Below are 21858 nucleotides of genomic sequence, written 5' to 3'. Positions count from 1 at the left end.
CACCACCCTCTCACACATCTTAGCTACCACACTTGTAAGTGACACTGGTCTATAGTTCAATGGGTCTCTCTTGTTACCTGATTTATAGATTGGGACAATGTTAGCTCTTTTCCAGTCTTGGGGCACTACACCTTCCCTTAATGAGGCATCAATTACTTCACAAACTTTTTCTGCCAGTTGCTCCTGCATTCTCTTAAAATCCATCCTGATACCCCATCAGGTCCCACAGCTTTTCTCACTTCTAAACTCCCCATCATATTCTTGATCTCCTCCACAGTTACTTGAAACTCCTTCATAATCCCTTTCTGTTCCATTACCAGTGGTTTGTCAAAAGCAGTCTCCTTTGTGAATACCTTCCGAAAGCATCCATTCATAGCCTCTGCCATTTCCTGGGATCTTCACTGCATACTCCATTTACTTCTAAACTTTCAATACTTTCTCTATTTTTGATGTTGTTGTTCACATGTCTGTAAAAAGCCTTGGTTGGTCTTTACATTTATCAATTATATCCTTTTCTTGTTTCTTTCTTTCTTCTCTTCTAATCAACACATATTCATTTCTTGCTCTTTTGTAACTTTCCCACTGCTTAATCCGTCTTTTCCTTCTCCACCTCTTCCATGCATCCTCTTTTCTTGTTCTAGCCTTTTCACATCTATCGTTAAACCAGTCCTGCTTTCCAACTTCTCTATGTTGTCTTATTGGTACAAATTTTTCTCACCTTCTTTGTATATTTTTATAAATTCCTTCCACTTTTCATTTGCTCCTTAGCACTCTTGAATTTCATCCAATTTGTCTCTTGAAAGAATTTCTTTAGGTTTCCAAAATCTGTCTTGGCATAATTCCATCTTCCCACTTTATATTCTTCATTTCTTCTAGATTTCTCTTCATCTATCACCTTGAACTCCAAAACTGCATGATCACTCTTTGCTAAAGGGCACTCCACCCTCATCTCCTCAATGACCATTGGCTCTGTACTAAAGACCAAGTCCAGTCTTGACGATGCTCCCTCTCCTCCAAACCTAGTATCTTCTTTGACCCACTGAGTTAACACATTTTCCATTGCCAGTGTCAATAGTGTATTTCCCCATGTTGTCTCTGATCCTTCCATTGACCAGTCCTCCCAACACACCTCTTTACAATTAAAATCTCCCATCATTATAGTTCGTTCACAGCCACCCAACATTTCTTCCAGACATGTTCCTGTATCACTTATCATTTCTTCATATTCCTGTACTGACCATGCATTTGTCTTAGGTGGTACGTACACCACTATGTAGTGCCTCTTTTTCCTTCATTAGTTTCTGCTCTGATCTTTAGCACTTCTGCCTTTCCCATACCTTCTTTCACTTGATCCACCTTTATATCTTTTTAACCAGCAACATCACTCCTCCTCCCATCTTACCTACTCTATTTCTTTTCCAAACATTATATTTCCTTCTCCAACCATCATCAGGTCTTCTCCTCTCTCAGTTTTGTTTCAGTAAGACCCACAATATCTGGGTTCTTGTCCTCAAGTAATCGTTGAGTTCTAAAATCCCGATATCACTCCATTTATGTTGGAATACATTACATTCCGCTCATACGTAAGTTTCTTTAGTCCTTTCTTGCTGTACTTTTCTGGGTTATGAACCACTTCCTCAGTCTCATATCCAAGATTCTCCAGAAAACTCTTTCTTCTCCTCTTCTGTCCTCTCTTCATTTTTTTCAAAGCCTCCTTTCTCAACTCATTTAACATTTCTCTTTCCTTTTCACCGAGATCTCTTCTCAACCAAATCTTCCTTGTTGTTTCCTGCTGGGCTAGCCTCCATGACTTCTCCACCAATTCATCTACATCCTTTTGTGACTTAAGTTTGATTCTTATTGGCCTCATACCTTCTCCTGTGAACTTTCCAATTCTATGGAAGTCCTCTATTTCTTGTACTAGGTCTTTTCCTCCTCCTGCACCACATTAATGATATTATTTATCACCTTTTTATGTTTTTCTCTCTCCATTTTACTCGGTGTCTTATCCTCCTCCACACCAAATATCACCACACATCTCTTTTTGTCTACAGTTTCCTCACCAATGTCTCATTTGACTTAATAACCTTCACCACTTTCTCAGCAATCTTCTCTTCTATGATCTGTTGATCTATAATTTCAGCAAGGCCCAAAGTTTTCTCCCAGACTCTTTGATTTCCTTTTCCAGACTTGCAACTTTGTAATTTACCTCCTTTCTTTCCACTTCCTGACTTTTTTCCATTCAGCCTGCTTCTCCATCACTTTTCCTAGAGATTCTCCACATTTTCGCAATTCACTTTAATTAGCTTAACTTCCTCTTTCAGTGCTTCATTTTCCTTCTTCATATCGGCACACTCTTTCATTACATTGTCATAACTCGTTTCCAGGCCCCATACTTTTCAAACAGTTTTTCAATTTTACCTTCCAACTCCAGAATTTTCTTCACATAAGCGCTCTTCTCCATTATTCCTTGAAATCCTGTGAAGTCTGATTCATCTTTCGAGTTCACGGCCGCCATGTTGCGCAGATGTAAACAAACCAGCTGATGGCTCAAACGCAGGCTACAGTTTATATTTACCTTCCCTGGACATTATTTTGCTAATCAACAGTTAACATGACTATATGGAGACGGGACAAACATTACCAGCTCCTTTCCCACCTTGGTTACTCTTAGGCAATGGTAACTGTAGAATTAGAGATGATTGCTCTGGAGCTCATCGACCACATCCGCCATCGACGATGTCCCGTGTATGTGTGTGTGTGTGTGTTGCGGAGTCCTGTTATCTGCGTGGGTGGTCCAGCTGGTGTACGCTCGACGCCGGTGACGTGATTGGCTGGCATATGATATTGGACGCCTTCCTTTCTTTTGTTTCCCTTTATCAGGCATCAGTAAATGTTTTATGTTATGAAATATGTTTTGTATTATGCTTAAAATTATTTTATAAAGTGTGACATAAGTATTGTGGACTGTATACATATTATGTAGGGTACAGCACAGTACAATCACTCAAACTTCTCAGTATATGTGGATGGTGGAATAGCCTACGTAAAATAGTGAAATCACCTACACATATACAAGTTGACAAGTAGGAAAAGAGCAATCATCATATATGGGCTGTCATAATGGCTGGAAAGGCCCATGCCACTCCCCCCATAGTCTGGCAAATCTTTAAGAAAAAAAAAAAAAAAAAAAAAAAAAGCCTACGTAAATCTTGTGTGGTGTGGTGAGGAAGTACACAGTGGACTGGTGGTAGTAGCAATCCCTGTAAGATGTTATGACAGTACTACAAAGAGATATAGCAAGTTGGGATTAGTTTAGTGGGGTTTACATAGTACTCTCAAGATTTTAATCTTACTTTCAGCCTTACTATCTTACAATTCGGAAAATCCTAGAATCCAGAATGCCTGAACCCCCATGACTTCCAGATTTCAGGGCTTTTACTGTACTACTTTAAATAGGGAAAAATACCAATCAGTCTTTCGTCCGCCCAAAGTCCCCATTTCGAGTCCCCATTTTTAACTGCAAAATAAACAAGCTTCCTTTGATACATTAGCAAACATACAGTATATTGGTAAATGAATAGTTAAAACATAAAATTGAATGCTGTACTCACTATAAAAGGGGAGAATGAAAGCCTGGAGGGATGATAAATACAGGGTGGTGGTAGCGGCGCATAGGCTTAGTGCCCGCCACCACCACTGGGGTCCTCTCCTCGGGCTGCAACCTCCCTGGCTGATGCAGTATCAACTTCTTCAAAGCCTAGGAATTCTGCATCTTCTTGAGAGACTGGAGATATGTGAACAGGAGGTGGTGCCTGGGGTTCCTCTGCAGCTGTATCACATGGTGATGGATCATCCAGGATATCAGCATCCTCATTGCCTAGAATATCAGTGAGACCCTGACTTATCATTCTTTGCCTTGCAAGCTGATGGTTGAAGAAGTCTGTTATTTTTGCCTGTTGAGTTGATGCTAACTTCATCTGGCAAAGCCCCCTGAATACTCCTGTGAACTTTTCTAGGTGTTGCGCAGCTTGTTCAATGTTTTCGTCATCTTGTTTGAATTTGTTGAAGGTCTCTTCTTTTAAGATAGCACAGAGTCCTAGGATGTTGCTCAGTTCTTTAGTGGTGCCCTCCTTATCTCCTGGTGTTGATGTTTCTTGATCTACCACCTCCTGCTCGTCCTCCTCCATCATCAAGTTCCTTGGTTCTTTCTCTAACGATGTCAGCAACAGCCTCATTGTCCACTGCAGCCATGCTGGGAACTTGTTGAATGGAATTTGTTGTGTTGGAGAAGTGTTTCTTGCTTCTGTCTCTCCTCCTCTTGCAGCTTTAAATGAGGCAGTAAAGGGCTCCAGGCATGTCTAATTGTCTTCAGAGTTATTTCAGACCAAGAACGAGACATCAAATCAACCACCTGCTTGATCTGGAATTTCTTCCAAAACTGCTTCATAGATAATACATCTGATGCAACAGGAGGTACTGCTGAAGTTGAGGCAACTGGAGAGTGTGGGGTTTGTGGTGTGGCCAGCTGTGCGGAGGTAGAGGCAATGAGAGATGCCGGTGATGAGGGTGCTGCTTGTGGGTCGGGAGTTGCCACTTCCTCCTCCCTGCTACTCACTAACTTTTCAATGTCTTTCATCTTCTTTCGGCTGTCTGTTGCCCTTTTAATTTTATCATGGAGATAGCCATAGAAGATGAGCTTCATGTTAGCAATAAGCTCTTGATCCAGGGGCTGTAGTTTGGCTGTAGTATTGGGGGGCATAAATACAACTTGGACAGCTGGGTGCCGCCAGACCAGGAATTTTGCGTGGCCGGGGCCATTGTCAAGGAACAGCACAACCTTGAAGGGGATATTTTTCTTTTTACAGTGTCTCTTTGCATCGGGTACAAAATGCTTGTCAAACCAGATGACAGATATTGGGATAGTCATATATCCAGATGCATTATGAAGCCAGATACAGTTAGGCAGGTTCTCCATGTCACAATTTGTAAATGAATAAGGCTTGGCAAATTTGTATATCACCAGTGGCTTCATTTTACATTCTCCACTAGCGTTGCATGTGAATAAAACACTGAATTTGTCCTTCGCCAGCTTGTGACCAGGTGCCTGCTTCACCTCTTTAGGAATAAATGTAGAAGCAGGGGCGCGACGCCAGTAGCAAGCGGTTTCGTCACAGTTAAACACTGGGTCAGGGGAATAATTACCCTCATCAATTATTTGCTTGGCCACAAGAATAAAGGCCTTGGCTGCCTCGACATCAGCAGAGGCTATCTCCCCTTTATAAGAGGCATGCTTTATAGAACACCTCTTCTTGAACCTCTGCAGCCACCCTTTTGAGGCAGTGATGTAAGGAGGATTTTTAACCTTTTTCTTGGCACACACACCTGCATAATATTCTCTAGCAGTACGACGAATTTCCTCACCATCAACACTTTGTTTTTCTTCAAGTCTACGTGTAAGCCAGTTCAGTAGAAAGTATTCTGTTATAAGTAGCATGTGGTTCTTCACAGACCTCTCATGAATACCCCTAGAGGGGCCAGCCTTGGGGAAATAATTCTTTGCACTTTCAATATTTTTCTTAACTTCACTCTTGGCCTTTCGAATGTTCCTCACTGTAGACTCAGGAACCCCTAAGGCCTTAACAATATCACAGGTTCTTGCTCCAGCTTCTATCATGTTTAAAATTTTCTCCTTGTCAGCCATTGAATAGATCTTGTGCTGTTTACCTTTCCTATAATCACACTTCTGCACAGCTTTCTTATCAGCAACATCGCCACCTTCACTAGAATCAGCACCCCCGAACCACTAGTGGAGGCCATGGTGATAGCAAAACTCGCTGAACAGAGAGGATGGGAGCACAAAAAATGAGTTCACATGCTGAATTAACACACACAATAGCTCAAGTGTCGAGTAGGAATGCCGGAGGCACTGTGGGGCTGACATCACGGCAAAACAGACACACGATTGGCTCACAGCAAGCGATAGGCAGGACAATTGGCTCAGAGCAAGCGGGAGCAAGGCCGCCTGGAGAACAGCCTCCAGGCGGCCTTGGCGGGAGGCAGGACAGTGTAGTGTGGTACATTTGCTAAATATGAAAGAAAATCGCCAAACTTGAGGGCTTGGCCTTTTTCCAGACAGTCACTAAATAAAGGTTTCGCTAAGCTGGATTTCGCTAAATTTGGGGGCTTACTGTATATATATATATACAGTAGAGCCCCACTTAGCGTGAGATCAATTAACGCAAACCGCAATTAGCGTGAGCTATCATCTAACAAAAAAAAAAAAAAAAAAAAAAAAAAAAAAAAGCACGAAAGCCTCAGTTAGTGCAAGCAGCTGCCACAATTGAATTTTGAAAATTGCACCAAGCCGCCATGGTGCGTGGTACCTGATGCGTATCAACACAGTTGCTTCCCGCCTACCTACCTCTGGTTCCCACCACAGCACAGACCCCCCCCCTGCCCACCTCTTCCCACATAGTTCCCCAGTCTCCCACACTGGTCTGCCCACCTATACCGAGGCGTACACCGAACACCGTTATTGAGGAATTTGTTCCTTATCCCAGCAGCCTGTACGGGTGAACAGTGAGAGGTGTTTAAGTGTCCGTGTCGTGTATACCATGAGCGAGTGCGTGATCCTTGTGGCACAGCACCACACGAGTTGAAATAGTGCTACAGTGTTTGGGTGATTTGTGAAGTGATAATGCCTAAGCTACATGCAAGAAAGTGCAAGTCACTTGACTTTAGTATCAAACAAGGAGTTGTGAAACGCAAAGAGGAAGGCCAGGGCAATTCTGCAATAGGCCGTGCATTAGACCTCAGTGAATCAACTGTAAGGACAATATGGAAGAAAAAGGATGAAATCAAAGCATCTGTTAAAGTATATGGTACTTCTCAGATTGATAATCGCAAGCGTGCTTGGGATGAGAAACTGATAAAAATGGAGAGATTCCTTGCCCTTTGGATTGAGAGGAAAGATAAAGAAGGCAGTTCCGTAGATAAACGTCAGATCAAACAACAAGCGAAATGCTTTTATGAAGTGATTTGTTGTAAGACAAATGTTCCTGTGGGTAACTTTCATGCCTCCAATGGCTGGCTGCATCATTTCATTAAACGCAAGGAAATAAGGAAACTTGGCTACTCTGGTGAAACGGCCAGCGCCGATGCCAATGCAGCAAAGGAATTTTCCAGTATCCTCAAAGAAATTATTGATGAAAGCAAGTCTCATCCTGACTGCATTTACGACATGGATGAGGCTGGTTTAATGTATAAAATGCCTCCCAAGTCAACATTTGTGGCAAAACAAATAAAAAATGCAAGAGGAAGGAAACCTGACAAGGCTAGGTTGACTGTTTTATTTTGTTGCAACTTTGGATCCCATAAAATGAAACCACTGATCATTCATACAGCAAAGCATCCAAGGTGCTACTGGCATCTCAAAGATATGAGTCAGGCGCCAGTGTATTGGATGACGACTAAAAATGATTGGATGAGTTCCTCAACTTGCAGGGCTTGGCTGCTTGATTGTTTTGTCCCTGATGCTCATTGGAAGTGTGAACAATTAAGCATCCCATTTAATGTGATGCTAATAATGGACAACTGTCCTGCTCATTCCCACTACCTGACTGATCTTCACCCTAACGTTAAAATTGTTTTCCTTCCACCGAAAAACACATCTATTGTTCAGCCACTTGATCAAGAGTTCATAGGCAATGTCAAATCTATATATCAAAAGCTTGTTTATGAGGACCTTAGACTGAAAACTGAATGTAGAGCAGAGATCCACCAGATAATCACGGAAGCAAACGGGGAATACCAGGATGCTGACATCGATGTGGATGAACATCCACCCCTTGAAGTGGAGGAAACAGATCAACTTGTTATCCAACAATACACCAACCCCAAAGCAATTTCTGTCCACCAATATTGGAGGGAATTTACAGTGAGGAATGCAACTGACTTCCTCTTGAAGGCCTGGGATGAGATTAACATGCCTACAGTGCGTCATGCCTGGCGGCCCCTAGTGTGTGCCCCACTTGGTGTCGGATGAGCACGGCAAAGTCCAGACACACTCAGTCTCCCTGATGGAAGCTGCTGCTGCTGCATGTCGTGTTCCTGGTTTTGAGAATGTCACTCCAGATGAGATTAAAGAAGTGAACACCGCTGGGGACATAATGACACCTGAAGTTATCATGGATGTGGCAACTATTGAGGATGTTCTAGAGAATGAAAACCAAGGCAAGGCAGTGGAAGCTCCACCACCAGGTGAGCTCACCATGCAGCAGCTGAACAGAATACTGGCTGGGGTTGATGCTTTTAAAGAGTGCATTACAGAAAATGAAAACTGTAGTGTGCGCATAACAGAAATGGTGCATCAACTGGATAAAGTGATGCGTTATTATACAGACCTGCACTCAAAAAAAGTGAATGAGAGACGGCAAACTCTCATAACAAGATTCATACGCACTCCTGCTGCAGCCACACCACCACCACCAACACTAGGACTTGTTCCCAGTGCTGAGGATAATGATGATGTGGACTTCCTTCGATTTGAGGATGTTTTACAAGCAGAAAATTTGATGAGAGATCAACGTACCAATGACAGTGACGGTGATGATGGAGACAGCGGCAATGAGATGGCAACGGGCTCTACTTCTTATTCACCCTACAGCTGCCTCACAACCCCATCCTTTGATATATACCAGTGTTCTTATGGAAGAAAGGTGAGTTGTTTTTATGTGAATGATTATCTTGAGTAGTTATTAAACCTAAAAATAAGATGAGTGCACCAAATAATTTTTTTCGTATTGGTTACTTTAATCAATTAGCGCAAAATCAGTTAGCGCGACCACATTCATCCACCTAATTCTCACGATAAATGGGGCTCTACTGTATGTATGTATGTATATATATATATATATATATATATATATATATATATATATATATATATATATATATATATTTATACATATATATATATATATATATATATATATATATATATATATATATACATATATATATACACTTAACCTTAGGCTATCGCGCCCAATTGGGGCCGAAATAGCCGCGCTATAGCTGAAAACGCGATAGCCGAATTGAACAACTAATGGTGAAAATTGTTATTGGTACCGCAACCACAAATTTTACTCCTAATATCCCTCATTTTTACTTCTTTTTAAATTACTGTATAATCCATTGGTACCAATTAAAACATGTCAAGGTTATAACATAAAAAAAAAATTACATCAGCTCATTGTATTTACTAGAGATGTACCGATGCATCAGTATCGGTATCGGAATCGGCGGTATCGGCCCATTTTTTGGGTATCGATATCGGCTTATTTTATGCCGATACTTACGTATCGATACCTAAAAGGAATTTACTACTTAGTGATATATTCGATATAAGATATTGATTACTGAGTAATTTTACTTTGCAAATGGCTTCAAAAAGCTTCTAGAATTGCTCCTATTTCACAAACGTTCTCAGAAGGACTTACAGCATCCCCCAAAACAAAGCCTCCCATCTGATAACGATCGCCGTCCACCAACTCATCCTGGTGTCCAGTGCAGTAATCACTATAAGTAGTAGTATCGGTATCGGTGGTATCGGTATCGATAGTAGTATCGATATCTGCCCAATTAGGTGGTATCGGTATCGGAAACGGCCAAAATTCTGGTATCGGTTTTGGCCAATGAGTGTTCAGATACCTCGTGACGTCATGGCTGGGCGCGCGATAGCAGGCATCTGAGGTCGCGATAATGGAATTTTAGCAGCTTTTCATGGGTGCGTGATAGCAATAAAACGCGATAGCTGAAGTCGCGATAGCCGAGGGTTGACTGTATATATATATATATATATATATATATATATATATATATATATATATATATATATATATATATATATATATATATATATATATATATATATATATATATATATATATATATATATATATATATATATATATATATATATATATATATATATATATATATATATATATATATATATATATATATATATATATATATATATACTGTTATACGCCACACAGCTGCGGTTAACTGCTACAGCTCACTAGAGTGTTATTCTGGCAAGATCACCAACTTTGTTATAGTCCGTATAGTGGGGATTACAAAAACACTCCACAGAGTCCCCATTACTATAACTCACAGCTGCCGTAACCCTCAGGTTCTTTCAAGGTCACCAACAGTGTATAATTTCCCCCCACTGTAAGGGAATCTCCTCAACAACTCCTTCTCCTCCTGTGCCCAACCAAGTAGAATTTATAGATGGTAGATGTTATGTGTAACAGGGCGAGCCCTTAATACCCCCTAGAGAAACCGCCCACAAGGACAATTCCACCCACTTCACTATGAAGTATTAATGCCTCTCCGCACGCCTTGTCCACAGACGGTGATGAATCACAGACTGTGACAACACGCGCAGTATATTACTATACTATCCTATTACGACAAGTGCTTCCTAACACCTGTCAGACTGACATCCCTAGCCTACTACTACAATATATGATGTGTACAGCACATCCGGTGATGTACACACAAGCCCAAACACCACCTACGGGTGACAACAGCTATACACGGAGTCCAATTACTCATCACAGACAAGTCTGGTGGACGACACCTACGCACCACTGGCCGACATGAAGCCTCTCAGCATTCAATAGTGTGCGTGGCTACTACCACTACAATACAGTATACTACTGAAACTATACAAAAGATGGTGGGGCACACAGCCGCCCACCAAACCACACTGGTGACCACAGCCACCAACAGCAAAAACAGGACGAAACAATAACACGTCCCTCCGCGTCGCCACACCCGAGTGGACGAACGCAACAGAAATGCAGCCAAACTTACTACACTCTTTCCCAGAACAACAAGCCCGTTGCTCTAACAGTCACGGTCTACCCAGTAGCAAGCCAGCTACTCAACAGGAGGGCACAACTCCCAGACCGATGACTAATGAGTACGGTAAAGCACAGTCCAGCCACACGTGTCTCTTCCTGTGCCGAGAACGTACGTGTTAACTCCGCTGAAGACTGGCTGGTACTATAAACAGTATACTACTGATACTACACAACAGATGATGGGGCACACAGCCGCCCACCAAACACACTGGTGACCACGGCCACCAACAAAACAAACAGGACGAGACAGTAACGTGTCTCTCGCGTCGCCACACCGAGTGGACGAACGCACAACAGGAAATGCAGCCAACCTGCCACACTTCTCTCAGAACAACAAGCCCGTTGTTCTACACAGCCACGGTCTACCAGTAGCAAGCCAGCTACTCAACAGGAGGGCACAACTCCCAGACCGATGACTAGTGAGTACAGAGAAGCCCAGCAACACGTCTCTCCACTGTGCCAGACCGAAGAGTGCGTGTCTATCTCCGCTGAAGACTGGCTGGTACTGAGGCGAAGCTCGCACACAACAAAATGGTGGAAACAAAGAGAGGGTGGTTGGCCGCACAGAACAGCGACAGCCCGCGCTTGGGTGGCCATAGGCTACACATATAATATAATAAATTAAAGGGAAATAATGCGGTGCCCTCACACGCCCTCCTTAAAAGAAAAAATTTTGGAAACAAAACATTTACAAAATTTTTTAAAAGGCATGGAACTGATTAAAGGAATGGCCCGGGACAGACAATCAGCCACAACGTTGTCTGCTCCTCTTATATATCTTACTATGACATTGTACTCCTGGGCTCACTCGGTATGGGGACCATTTGACAGGCTTTTCGTCCCCAACATCAATATCGTGTGCTATCAACTGTGTCCTGCCCGGGACACTGCTAAACACTGAAGAGTACTTCCTCAGCCGCCGAAGCAACTCATCTTGCTGATCCCTAAATGTTCAACCTTCTCTTTCAAGAAATGGAGGCTATTCCGTTCCCACTGTCCTGTAGGAACAACAGGTTCAGGCCCAATAACTTCTGAAGCCTCTCCCTCCCGGCAGAAAAATAAAACTGAAGATGCCTCTTGCACGGCAGAACTAAAAGAGCCCTTCTGGCTAGTAGAACGAAAATAGGGCTTCAGCATGTTAACGTGACACAGCTGAGCCCTCTTGCGCCGGTCAGGAGTGACCACCAGGTAGTCGAGGTCACCTACCTTCTTCTCTATAACATAGGGGCCACTATAGCGGGCAGCAAGCGGCTGGCCCTGAAGTGGTAACAGCACGAGCACTTCATCTCCAGGGCAAAACTCCGATACTCGGCCCTTCGGTCATAATACCCCTTCATACTCTGCTGGGCCTTACACAGGTGGGCCTGCGCCACCTCTAATGCCTTGGCTAATCTCTCTCGACTGCTCATGAGGCTCTTAAGCAGTGAGACAGGGCGCTCAGGCGACGGCTGACACCAAGCCTCCCGAACAACGTCGAGCGGTCCACGCACTCGGTGTCCAAACACTAGCTGATTGGGTGAGAAACCCAAGGACTCAGTGGGCGCTTCTCTCACCGCAAATAAGACAAAGGGACACCCTCGTCCCAATCCTTATCTCTCTCCATGCAGAAACTCTTGAGCATGGTCTTGAGAGTTTGATGATGTCTCTCCAGGGCTCCCTGAGACTGCGGATGATAAGCACTGGACACAATATGCTTGATCCCCCACGCAGTCATCGTATCCTTAAACAACTTTGAAGTAAAGTTGGTCCCCTGATCGGACTGCAGCTCTGCTGGCAATCCAAAGTGTGTAAAGAAGGTTAACAAAGCCTTCAGCACCACCTTAGAGTGAGTGCTTCTCAGGGAATTGCTTCAGGGTACCGCGTGGTAACATCCATTATGGTCAACAAATACTTGTGACCAGCCCTGGTAGTAGGCAGAGGACCTACTATATCAATCAAAACCCTCGTGAAGGGAGGATCAACAGCAGGGATGGGGTGGAGTGGCGCCACAGGGGGTGTCTGATTAGGCTTGCCCACCACTTGACAAGTGTGGCAGCACTTAAGAATCGTGGCTACTTCTCCAGACATGCTGGGCCACCAAAATTGCGACGCAGGCGAGCGACGGTCTTTCGGATGCCCAGGTGTCCAGCCATGGGCCCCTCATGTGCCAACAGCACAAGTGCCTCACGCAGCTTATGCGGCACAACTACTTGCAATAACTCACCACCGTCACTCTCCTGCCATCTACGACACAACACCCCTTGATGCAAAACAAACTCCTCCCTGCCCTCCAACTCCTCACTTCCCTCACCCACTCGAGCAAAGAAGGAGGCCAACGCCGGGTCCTCCTGCTGCCTACGAATGAGCTCTGCAGGCTCTAGCTGGGTAAGAGAAAGGGGGACTATAGGGTCATGGGGTTGAGGCAACGCTGCAACCCTACGTCCCACACGGCATCGAGGACGGAGAGCTGGCCCAGGCTGCTCCGCTCCTGCCATGTGATCCGGTGAGTCCTCAGAAGGATCATCACCACCAGCCAGGCAGTCACCAGGCAAGGGAACAGCTCGCTCCCTGCCTCCACGATGCTCCACAGGGGGAGAAACTTCCAACTCCCCGCAGAACTGGAAGTCTCCCACCCTGGGCGCCAACTTCCAACAAACTGCCTGACTTATCATGCTGGGGCCTGTGCTGAACATCAGAGCCCTCAGCCTCCACACCAGGAAGCAACTCAGCACGAGTGCTCCTCCGGAGTGCTCTGCAGAGTGAGGATAACCATCAAACAACTCAGCTACACCCAACACTCCGTCCTCACTCTCAGCAACAACTCCCAAAGCCGAGTCCGGTGCATTAACAAGTGACTCCACGCCGTCACCGTCAGCCTCTACACCAGAACTCAATGGTGAGCCCAACACTGGCTCCACCACATCAGCACTGCTACTCCCATCTGGAGTCAATCCCACCTGGCTGCTAGCAGCCTCCTGGGTAGTAACAGGCTCTCTCTCAGCCCGGCGGGCCTGAGAGCGGGTAACAACATTTACAGAGTCTTGCACCACTGGCCCAGACTCTTCAGCAACCTCATCCTCATCAGAGGTTGGGATCCATACACGACCACCAGCCAAATCATTCCCAAGCAGGAAGTCCACTCCTGCGACTGGCAGTTCGTCTGCCACTGCTACCTGAGCCGTAGCAGTGACAAGAGGACATGACAGCGTCACCTCAGCCGTCACGAACTCCTCCACAGTGTTAAGTCCACGACACAACACTGCCTTGCTAGATGTCACCTTCTTCCCAGTGACATTTCGGCACACTGACTGCTGTGCTCCCGTATCACGCAGTACAGTGACGGGATACTTTGTGCCATCAATCTCGACAGTGCCTCCACACAGGAAAGGACGGCACCAGTCAAGCTCACTATCCTTAGGTGCGGGCGGGGCAACAGGGGGAGGGACAGGTGGGCAAACCTGCTCTCCCTCCTCCGAACACAACTCAGGCACACGCCGTGCCTTCTCACTTCTAAAGCCTGAAGGAGCAGTCAACTCATCACCACAAACTTTGTCAGGTCACACCAACAAGGCAACTGGTTTCTGCGAGGACTTTGGAGTTTAAGCTGGTACTAACTTTGGGCAATTGAACTTAAAATGCCCTTTTCCTCGGCAGTGATAGCACGTAGGCTGGTAATCATACTTGGGAGTTCTAGGGGCCGCCTTCCCGCCGTCCCATCCTTCGCAGAAGAAGGAGGGTGGGGCCTGGGGCTTTCCCAAACCCATCTTACTGCCGAATCCAGTATATCGCCTAAAGTGGCCTGGAGAGCCCGAGGAAGAACTGCCACCACTCCCTGGGCCTCCCTTAGGACCACCTTCCTTACGACTCCAACTCCCAGGCTGCTGCACAGGACGGTGGGCCAACACATAATCATCAGCCCATGTAGCAGCCTCCTTCAAAGTCCTAAACCTCTTCTCCCTCAACAGAGGTACCAGCTCCTTATCAGCAATATCAATGAACTGCTCCATAACTACTAACTCCTTCAAAGCCTCGAGAGAGTCAACACCCTCGCTTGCAATCCACCTCTCAAACACTTGCTCCAGTGAACGAGCACACTCGAGGTAGGAGTCACTTGCTCGCTTCCTCTTTCCTCTGAATTGCAAGCGATAGGCTTCTGGTCGCAGCTCATATGCCCGCAAAATGTCAGCCTTAAACTCCTCATAATCATCCAGATCATCAGCTGACATTTTATCATAAACTTCCAAGGCTTTTCCCTTGAGTTTATTCGCGACCAAGCCTACCCATCTCTCTCGAGACCAAGCAAACTCCTTGGCTTTCCTCTCGAAGCGAACAAACCATTCAGCTACTTTAGCCTCATCAAATTCAGGGACTAGCTGGAGTCTTTGAACTAAAGTACGCTCTACACTCTGTTCTCCTCCTCCTCCTACACTACCAACAACTCCAGGCGTACTTACTGCATGGCGAGTTCTCTCCCACTCCAACTCTATCTTTATCTGCCCTTTTCTCTCCATCTTCAATCTCATCATCTCCATCTCTCTAGCCTCCTTCTCTGCTGCTAGTCTCTGATTTTCTCGTCTTCTTCCGCTTCTCTAGCCTCCTTCTCTGCTGCTAGTCTCTGCTGCTAGTCTGTTTGACTCTCGTCTCTCTTCCGTAGCTAATCTCTTCAACTCTCGCCTCTCTTCTGCTTCTATCTCCATTTTCCTCATTTCCAGCTTTAATCTCAGTTCTTCCAGTCTGGCAGCTGACTAGACACTATCAGCAATACTGCTGGCTGGACTAGATCGTCGGGAGCCTTCCTGCTTCCGATACTTCTGCCAGGGCTATTATATCCCACATCACCTTCACTGGGACCGCCACGTCCGTTATCATGAGACATACGTGCGTCCTCACTGACCCCACGCGCGGCCAACGACTCATCATACCCACGTGGTGAGTCTCGCCGGCTCACACTCGCATCCTCACCCTCCACTGGTGAGGTGAAAAGGCCAGTAACTCTCTCCATGGTGCTCACAGGATTCGTTCTCACAAACAATAAAATAATATAAGTAATAATATCCCACACAATACACTACACCACTATAAAAGCACTTGGTTTATCCTGGCGAGGTCGCCACTTTATGTTACGTACGCCACACGGCTGCGGTTAACTGCTACAGCTCACTAGAGTGTTATTTTGGCAAAATCACCAACTTTGTTACGGTCAGTACAGTGGGGATTATAAAACACTCCACAGAGTCCCCACTACTATAACTCACAGCCGCCGTAACCCTCAGGTTCTTTCAAGGTCGCCAACAGTGTATAATTTCCCCCACTGTAAGGGAATCTCCTCAGCAACTCCTTCTCCTCCTGTACCCAACCAAGTAGAATTTATAAATGGTAGATGTTATGTGTAACAGGGCGAGGCCTTAATACCCCTAGAGAAACCGCCCACAAGGACAATTCCACCCACTTCTCTATGAAGTATTAATGCCTCTCCACGCCTTGTCCACAGACTGTGATAACTCACAGACTGGGACAAACGCGCAGTATATTACTATACTATCCTACTACAAGTGCTTCCTAACACCTGTCAGACTGACATCCCTAGCCTACTACTACTGCAATATATGATGTGTACAGCACATCCGGTGATGTACACACAAGCCCAGACACCACCTACGGGTGACAACAGCTATACACGGAGTCCAAATACTCGTCACAGACAAGTCTGGCGGACGACAACTACGCACCACTGGCCGACATGAAGCCTCTCAGCATTCAATAGTGTGCGTGACTACTACCACTACAATACAGTATACTACTGAAACTATACAAAAGATGGTGGGGCACACAGCCGCCCACCAAACCCCACTGGTGACCACAGCCACCAACAGCACAAACAGGACGAAACAATAACACGTCCTCCGCGCCGCCACACCGAGTGGACGAACGCACAGAAATGCAGCCAACCAACTACACTTCTCTCAGAACAACAAGCCCGTTGTTCTACAGCCACGGTCTACCCAGTAGCAAGCCAGCTACTCAACAGGAGGGCACAACTCCCAGACCGATGACTAATGAGTACTAAAGCACAGCCCAGCCAACACGTGTCTCTCACTGTGCCAGAGACGTACGTGTCTAACTCCGCTGAAGACTGGCCGGTACTATAAACAGTATACTACTGATACTACACAACAGATGGTGGGGCACACAGCCGCCCACCAAACACACTGGTGACCACGGCCACCAACAAAACAAACAGGACGAGACAAAGCGTGTCTCTCCGCGTCGCCACACCCGAGTGGACGAACGCACGGAAATGCAGCCAAACTACACACTCTCCCAGAACAACAAGCCCGTTGCTCTACACATCACGGTCTAACCAGTAGCAAGCCAGCTACTCAACAGGAGGGCACAACTCCCAGACCGATGACTGGTGAGCACTGGTAAGAACAGCCCAGCAACACGTGTCTCTTACTGTGCCAGACCAAGAGTGCGTGTCTAACTCCGCTGAAGACTGGCTGATTACTGAGGCTCGCAGACACAACAAAATGGTGGAAACAAAGAGAGGGTGGTTGGCCTGCACAGCGGAACAGCGACAGCCGCGCTTTGGGCCAGAGGCTACACATATAATATAATTAAATAAAGGGAAATAATGCGGTGGCCCTCACAATATATATATATATATATATATATATATATATATATATATATATATATATATATATATATATATATATATATATATATATATATATATATATATATATATATATATATATATATATATATATATATATATATATATATATATATATATATATATATATATATATATATATATATATACACACACACATTTATATATACAGTGATCCCTCGTTTATCGCGGTTAATGGATACCAGAACCCTCCGCGAAAGGTGAAAAATCGCGAAGTCAACTTACCTCTCCTTGACAAGTGACCAGCAGAAGGATTACAGTGTAATTAAGGCTGCTATCCTCCAAGCTTATCAGTTAACTCCAGAATGTGACCAGAACACAACTCGTTATGCTGGTAAGCCTTTGGGTACTTATTATGCTGGGAGGAGTGTGAACCATTCAAGTTTTGACACTAGAACATGCAATTATTGTAAAAAGCCTGGCCATTTTGTAGCAAGTTGTCCTAAGTTGGAGAAAAAAGAGCAGGATAGGTCTGATACAAAACCTGTTATTAATTATGTCTTTAAACCAGCAGATGTGAGTGATCCTGTGTTAACCATGTCTAATAAGTGTCAACAGCTGTTCCAACCATTCAGATTTGAGGGTAGTGTGTCAGCCTCTGAGGACAGCCCGTCCACCCCTGTCAGTATCCTGCGTGATACAGGTGCCTCTCACAGTATTGTGGTAAGGAGTGTTGTTCCTTTTATTGAAGATTTGTACACTGGAGAGTTTGTTTTACTGAAGGGCATTGTACAGGCTCTACTTAAGGTCTGGTATAGTTTTGCAGGCTGTAACTGTTGCCGTTCAGGATTCATTGCCTGTTGAGGGAGTTACATTTTTGCTAGGCAAAGATATTGCTGGTTGTCGTGTAATCCCTGATCCAGTAGTCTGTTCTAATCCTCTAAATTTTGATCCTGCAGTGAAGCTGACAGAAAAGAATCCTGAATTGTTCCCTTCTTGTGTTGTTACTAGAAGCCAGTCAAGGGACAAGGCCCATGACACTGATGTTGACCAGGATAATTTGGTTGAGTTATTCACTAAGGGGAAGATTCATAATGAGATTGGTGAGGAGCCTGTTAGTAATTCTAGTAGTGTTCCTGTGACTCGTAAAATGTTGGTGGAGGCTCAGAGGGCAGATTCCTCCTTGGGCCATCTTTTGGATAAGGCCGTCTCAGAGGGTGAAAGTGTAGATGAGTCTGTCTGTTATTTTCTTTAATCAGATATTCTTATGAGAAAATTTCGCCCTCCAGAAGCTCCCAAAAGTGAGACCTGGCATATTGTTACACAGATTGTAGTGCCAACCTGTAATCGGGACAAAGTGCTCAAGTTAGCTCATGATCATATAGGTGGTCATCTTGGTATTAAAAAGACAATATATAAATACTGAAGTATTTCTTTTGGCCTGGAATAAGTTCTGATATTGCAAAATTTTGTAAGACTTGCTACATTTGTCAGATTGCCGGTAAACTCAATCAGGTAATCCCTCAGGCTCCCTTGCAACCTATCCCAGTGGTTTCTGAACCGTTTCATAAAGTAATCATAGACTGTGTGGGACCCCTAGAGAAAACCAGAAGGGGACATCAGTTCTTACTAACTGTCATGGATGTGACCACCTGCTCTCCTGAAGCTGTGCCCTTGAGAAGTATAACCACCACATCTATTATTCCAGTCCTTATGAAATTCTTTACACAATTTGGTCTCCCTCAAATAGTCCAGTCTGATCAAGGCACGAATTTCACTTCCAAAGTATTTAAAGAAGTTTTAGCAACACTTGGAATTAAGCAGCATTTAGCTACCTGCTACCATCCAGAAAGTCAGGGTGCACTCGAATGATTCCACCAAACTTTGAAATCTACATTAACAAAATATTGTTTAGAGTCTGTCAAGGATTGTGATGAAGGAATTCCTTTAGTGTTGTGTGCTATCCGTAACACTAAACAAGAAAGTCTAGGATTTTCCCAAAATGAGCTACTCTTTGGAAGAGATGTAAGGGGACCATTAACATTGTTGTATGAGAGTTGGATAGATGAAGAAGAGGATACCAATTTAACTGATTATGTTGCAATATCAAGAGATAGAATAAAGCAGGTGCAGGAGTTTGCAAGTAAGAATTTGACAGTTGCACAGGATAAAATGAAGGTTCATCATGATGTTTCCTCTGTTGAAAGAGAATTTAATGTGGGAGATAAGGTTTTGTTGTTTTTGCCTGTAAGAAAATTTCCCCTACAAGCAAGATATCAGGGTCCCTATAAAGTGATTAGAAAAGAAGGGAAGCTTAATTACACTTAACCCTCGGCTATCGCGCCCAATTGGGGCCGAAATAGCCGCGCCATAGCCGAAAACGCGATAGCCGAATTGATCTTGGCGGGAAGGCGGTTTTGGCCAATGAGTGCTTAGATATTTCATGACGTCATGGCGGGGCACGCGATAGCAGGCATCTGAGGTCGCGATAATGAAATTTTAGCAGCTTTTCATAGGTGCGCGATAGCAATCAAACGCGATAGCCGAAGTCGCGATAGCCAAGGGTTGACTGTACATAATATCTACTCCAGGTCGACGTAAAACTAAAAGAGTTGTACATGTCAATTTGTTGAAAGAATATTGTTCTAGAGATGATGATCAGGAAGTTTGCCTTAATGAAGGTCAAGTACAGGTATCGTTTCAGGATGCTGTGTATGATGAAGCCAGCAATTGTGAATTTGATGTAAAATGTGACATGAAACTTAATAATTCTGATGTTTTATCAAATTTAGAAGGTAAACTTGTTCACTTGATTGCAGAACAGAAACAAGACATTAAGGAACTTTTGTGTGAGCTTAAGGATTTATGCTCTGATGTTCCTAGTCAAAGTACTGTTGTAGAGCATGATATTGTGCTTATTGAAGACACAGCTCCAGTTAAACAAGCACCATACAGGATGTCACCCCAAAAAAGGGGAATATTGAGAGAAGAAATTCAGTTCCTGTTGACACATAATTTGATTGAGAAGAGTAAGAGTGAGTGGGCCTCTCCTTGCATATTGGTTCCAAAACCAGATAGGTCCATCCGTATGTGCACGGACTATCATAAAGTTAATGCACAAACTCGGAGTGACTCATTTCCTCTTCCTCGAATCGATGATATCATCGATTCAGTTGGAAACGCTACTTTCTTAACCAAAATTGACTTACTTAAGGGCTACTATCAGGTGCCACTAAGTGATAGGGCAAAGACCATCAGTGCTTTGTAACTCCAGACGGATTGTACCAGTATACAGTAATGCCATTTAGCTTACGTAATGAGCCTTGTACCTTTCAAAGATTGGTTAGCAATTTGATTGATGGATTGGAAAATGTGTATGGTTATTTGGATGATATAATTACTATCTCTAATGACTGGCAGACACACATGCTAACCCTCAGATGTTTATTTCAGAGTGGCTCCACTAAATTCCAAGGTAGCAGCCATAAATGATTTACCTGTACCTACTAATAGAAAACAATTTTTAAGGTTTATTGGCATGGCAGGCTACTACCGTCGCTTTTGTCAAACTTTTTCTGATGTAATTGCTCTTTTGTCAGATCTTGTAAGTCCTAAAAGAAAATTTGTTTGGTCAGAAAGATGTCAAGAAGCTTTTGAGAGAGATAAATGGATTCTAACATCCCAGCCTGTACTTACAAGTCCTGATTTTACCAGGCCTTTTCTTTTGCAAGTTGATCCAAGTGATCATGCAGTATTATTACAAGAAAGTTCTAGTAAGATATTACATCTTGTATGTTATTTATCTACAAATTTCAAAGCTCATCAACGCAACTTTTCAACAATTGAAAAAGAGGCCCTTGCTTTGTTGATTGCCTTAGAAAAATTTGAAATCTACCTTGCACATAGTAATGGTAAAATAATTGTATATAGTGACCATAATCCTTTGACTTTTGTAACCAGAATGAAAAATAAGAACCAAAGGCTTACAAGATGGTGTTTGGCTTTACAGCCATATGATTTGGAAATCTGGCACATTAAGGGATGCCATAATGTGATTGCAGACACATTGTCTCAAGCTTTCCCATAAGACTAATGTAATGTGTTTATATGTTTCTTTCCAAAGTTTCCTTTATATGATTAAAACCTGTGGTTTTATCTTAAGGAGGGAGGTGTAACGTGATTAATTGTATTTACATAGTTCTGTTGCCCTTGTATCACGTCCATGTTTTGTATGCCTTTATTATGGTGTAATAAACTTAACCTTAGGATCATATGATGGTAATGGTTATCTACATTATG

At 44.0% G+C, this 21858-nt stretch overlaps 2 protein-coding genes across 2 annotated transcripts in view; one reads left to right on the top strand and one right to left on the bottom strand.

Annotated features, from left to right (window-relative positions):
• The window catches only part of LOC123511352 (tigger transposable element-derived protein 1-like), a 138741-nt gene extending 132478 nt beyond the window's left edge, over positions 1 to 6263 (bottom strand). Inside the window, exon 1 of the mRNA XM_045267155.1 lies at positions 3615 to 6263. Within this exon, the coding sequence (XP_045123090.1) occupies positions 4235 to 5704 (1470 nt within the window). The 5' untranslated portion in view covers positions 5705 to 6263 and the 3' untranslated portion in view covers positions 3615 to 4234. The remainder of the gene's footprint in view (positions 1 to 3614) is intronic.
• Positions 6264 to 6700: 437 nt separating this feature from the next.
• Positions 6701 to 8047, top strand: LOC123511116 (tigger transposable element-derived protein 1-like). Its single transcript, XM_045266738.1, has 2 exons — positions 6701 to 7256; positions 7407 to 8047. The coding sequence occupies exons 1-2, from the start codon at positions 6701 to 6703 to the stop codon at positions 8045 to 8047; spliced, it is 1197 nt and encodes a 398-aa protein (XP_045122673.1).
• Positions 8048 to 21858: the final 13811 nt, after the last annotated feature.

This window comes from Portunus trituberculatus, chromosome 31 (assembly GCF_017591435.1).
Source record: "Portunus trituberculatus isolate SZX2019 chromosome 31, ASM1759143v1, whole genome shotgun sequence".
NCBI classification, from domain to species: domain Eukaryota; kingdom Metazoa; phylum Arthropoda; class Malacostraca; order Decapoda; family Portunidae; genus Portunus; species Portunus trituberculatus.
This window is presented reverse-complemented; position numbering and strand designations above follow the sequence as displayed.

What these genes read in the sequence shown, in the direction of transcription:
- LOC123511116 (XM_045266738.1), top strand. Translation starts at nt 6,701, where the DNA reads ATGCCTAAGCTACATGCAAGAAAGTGCAAGTCACTTGACTTTAGTATC. An exon ending in TTACGACATGGATGAGGCTG is followed by an intron (nt 7,257 to 7,406) that starts GTTTAATGTATA and finishes TCATTCATACAG; the next exon opens with CAAAGCATCCAAGGTGCTAC.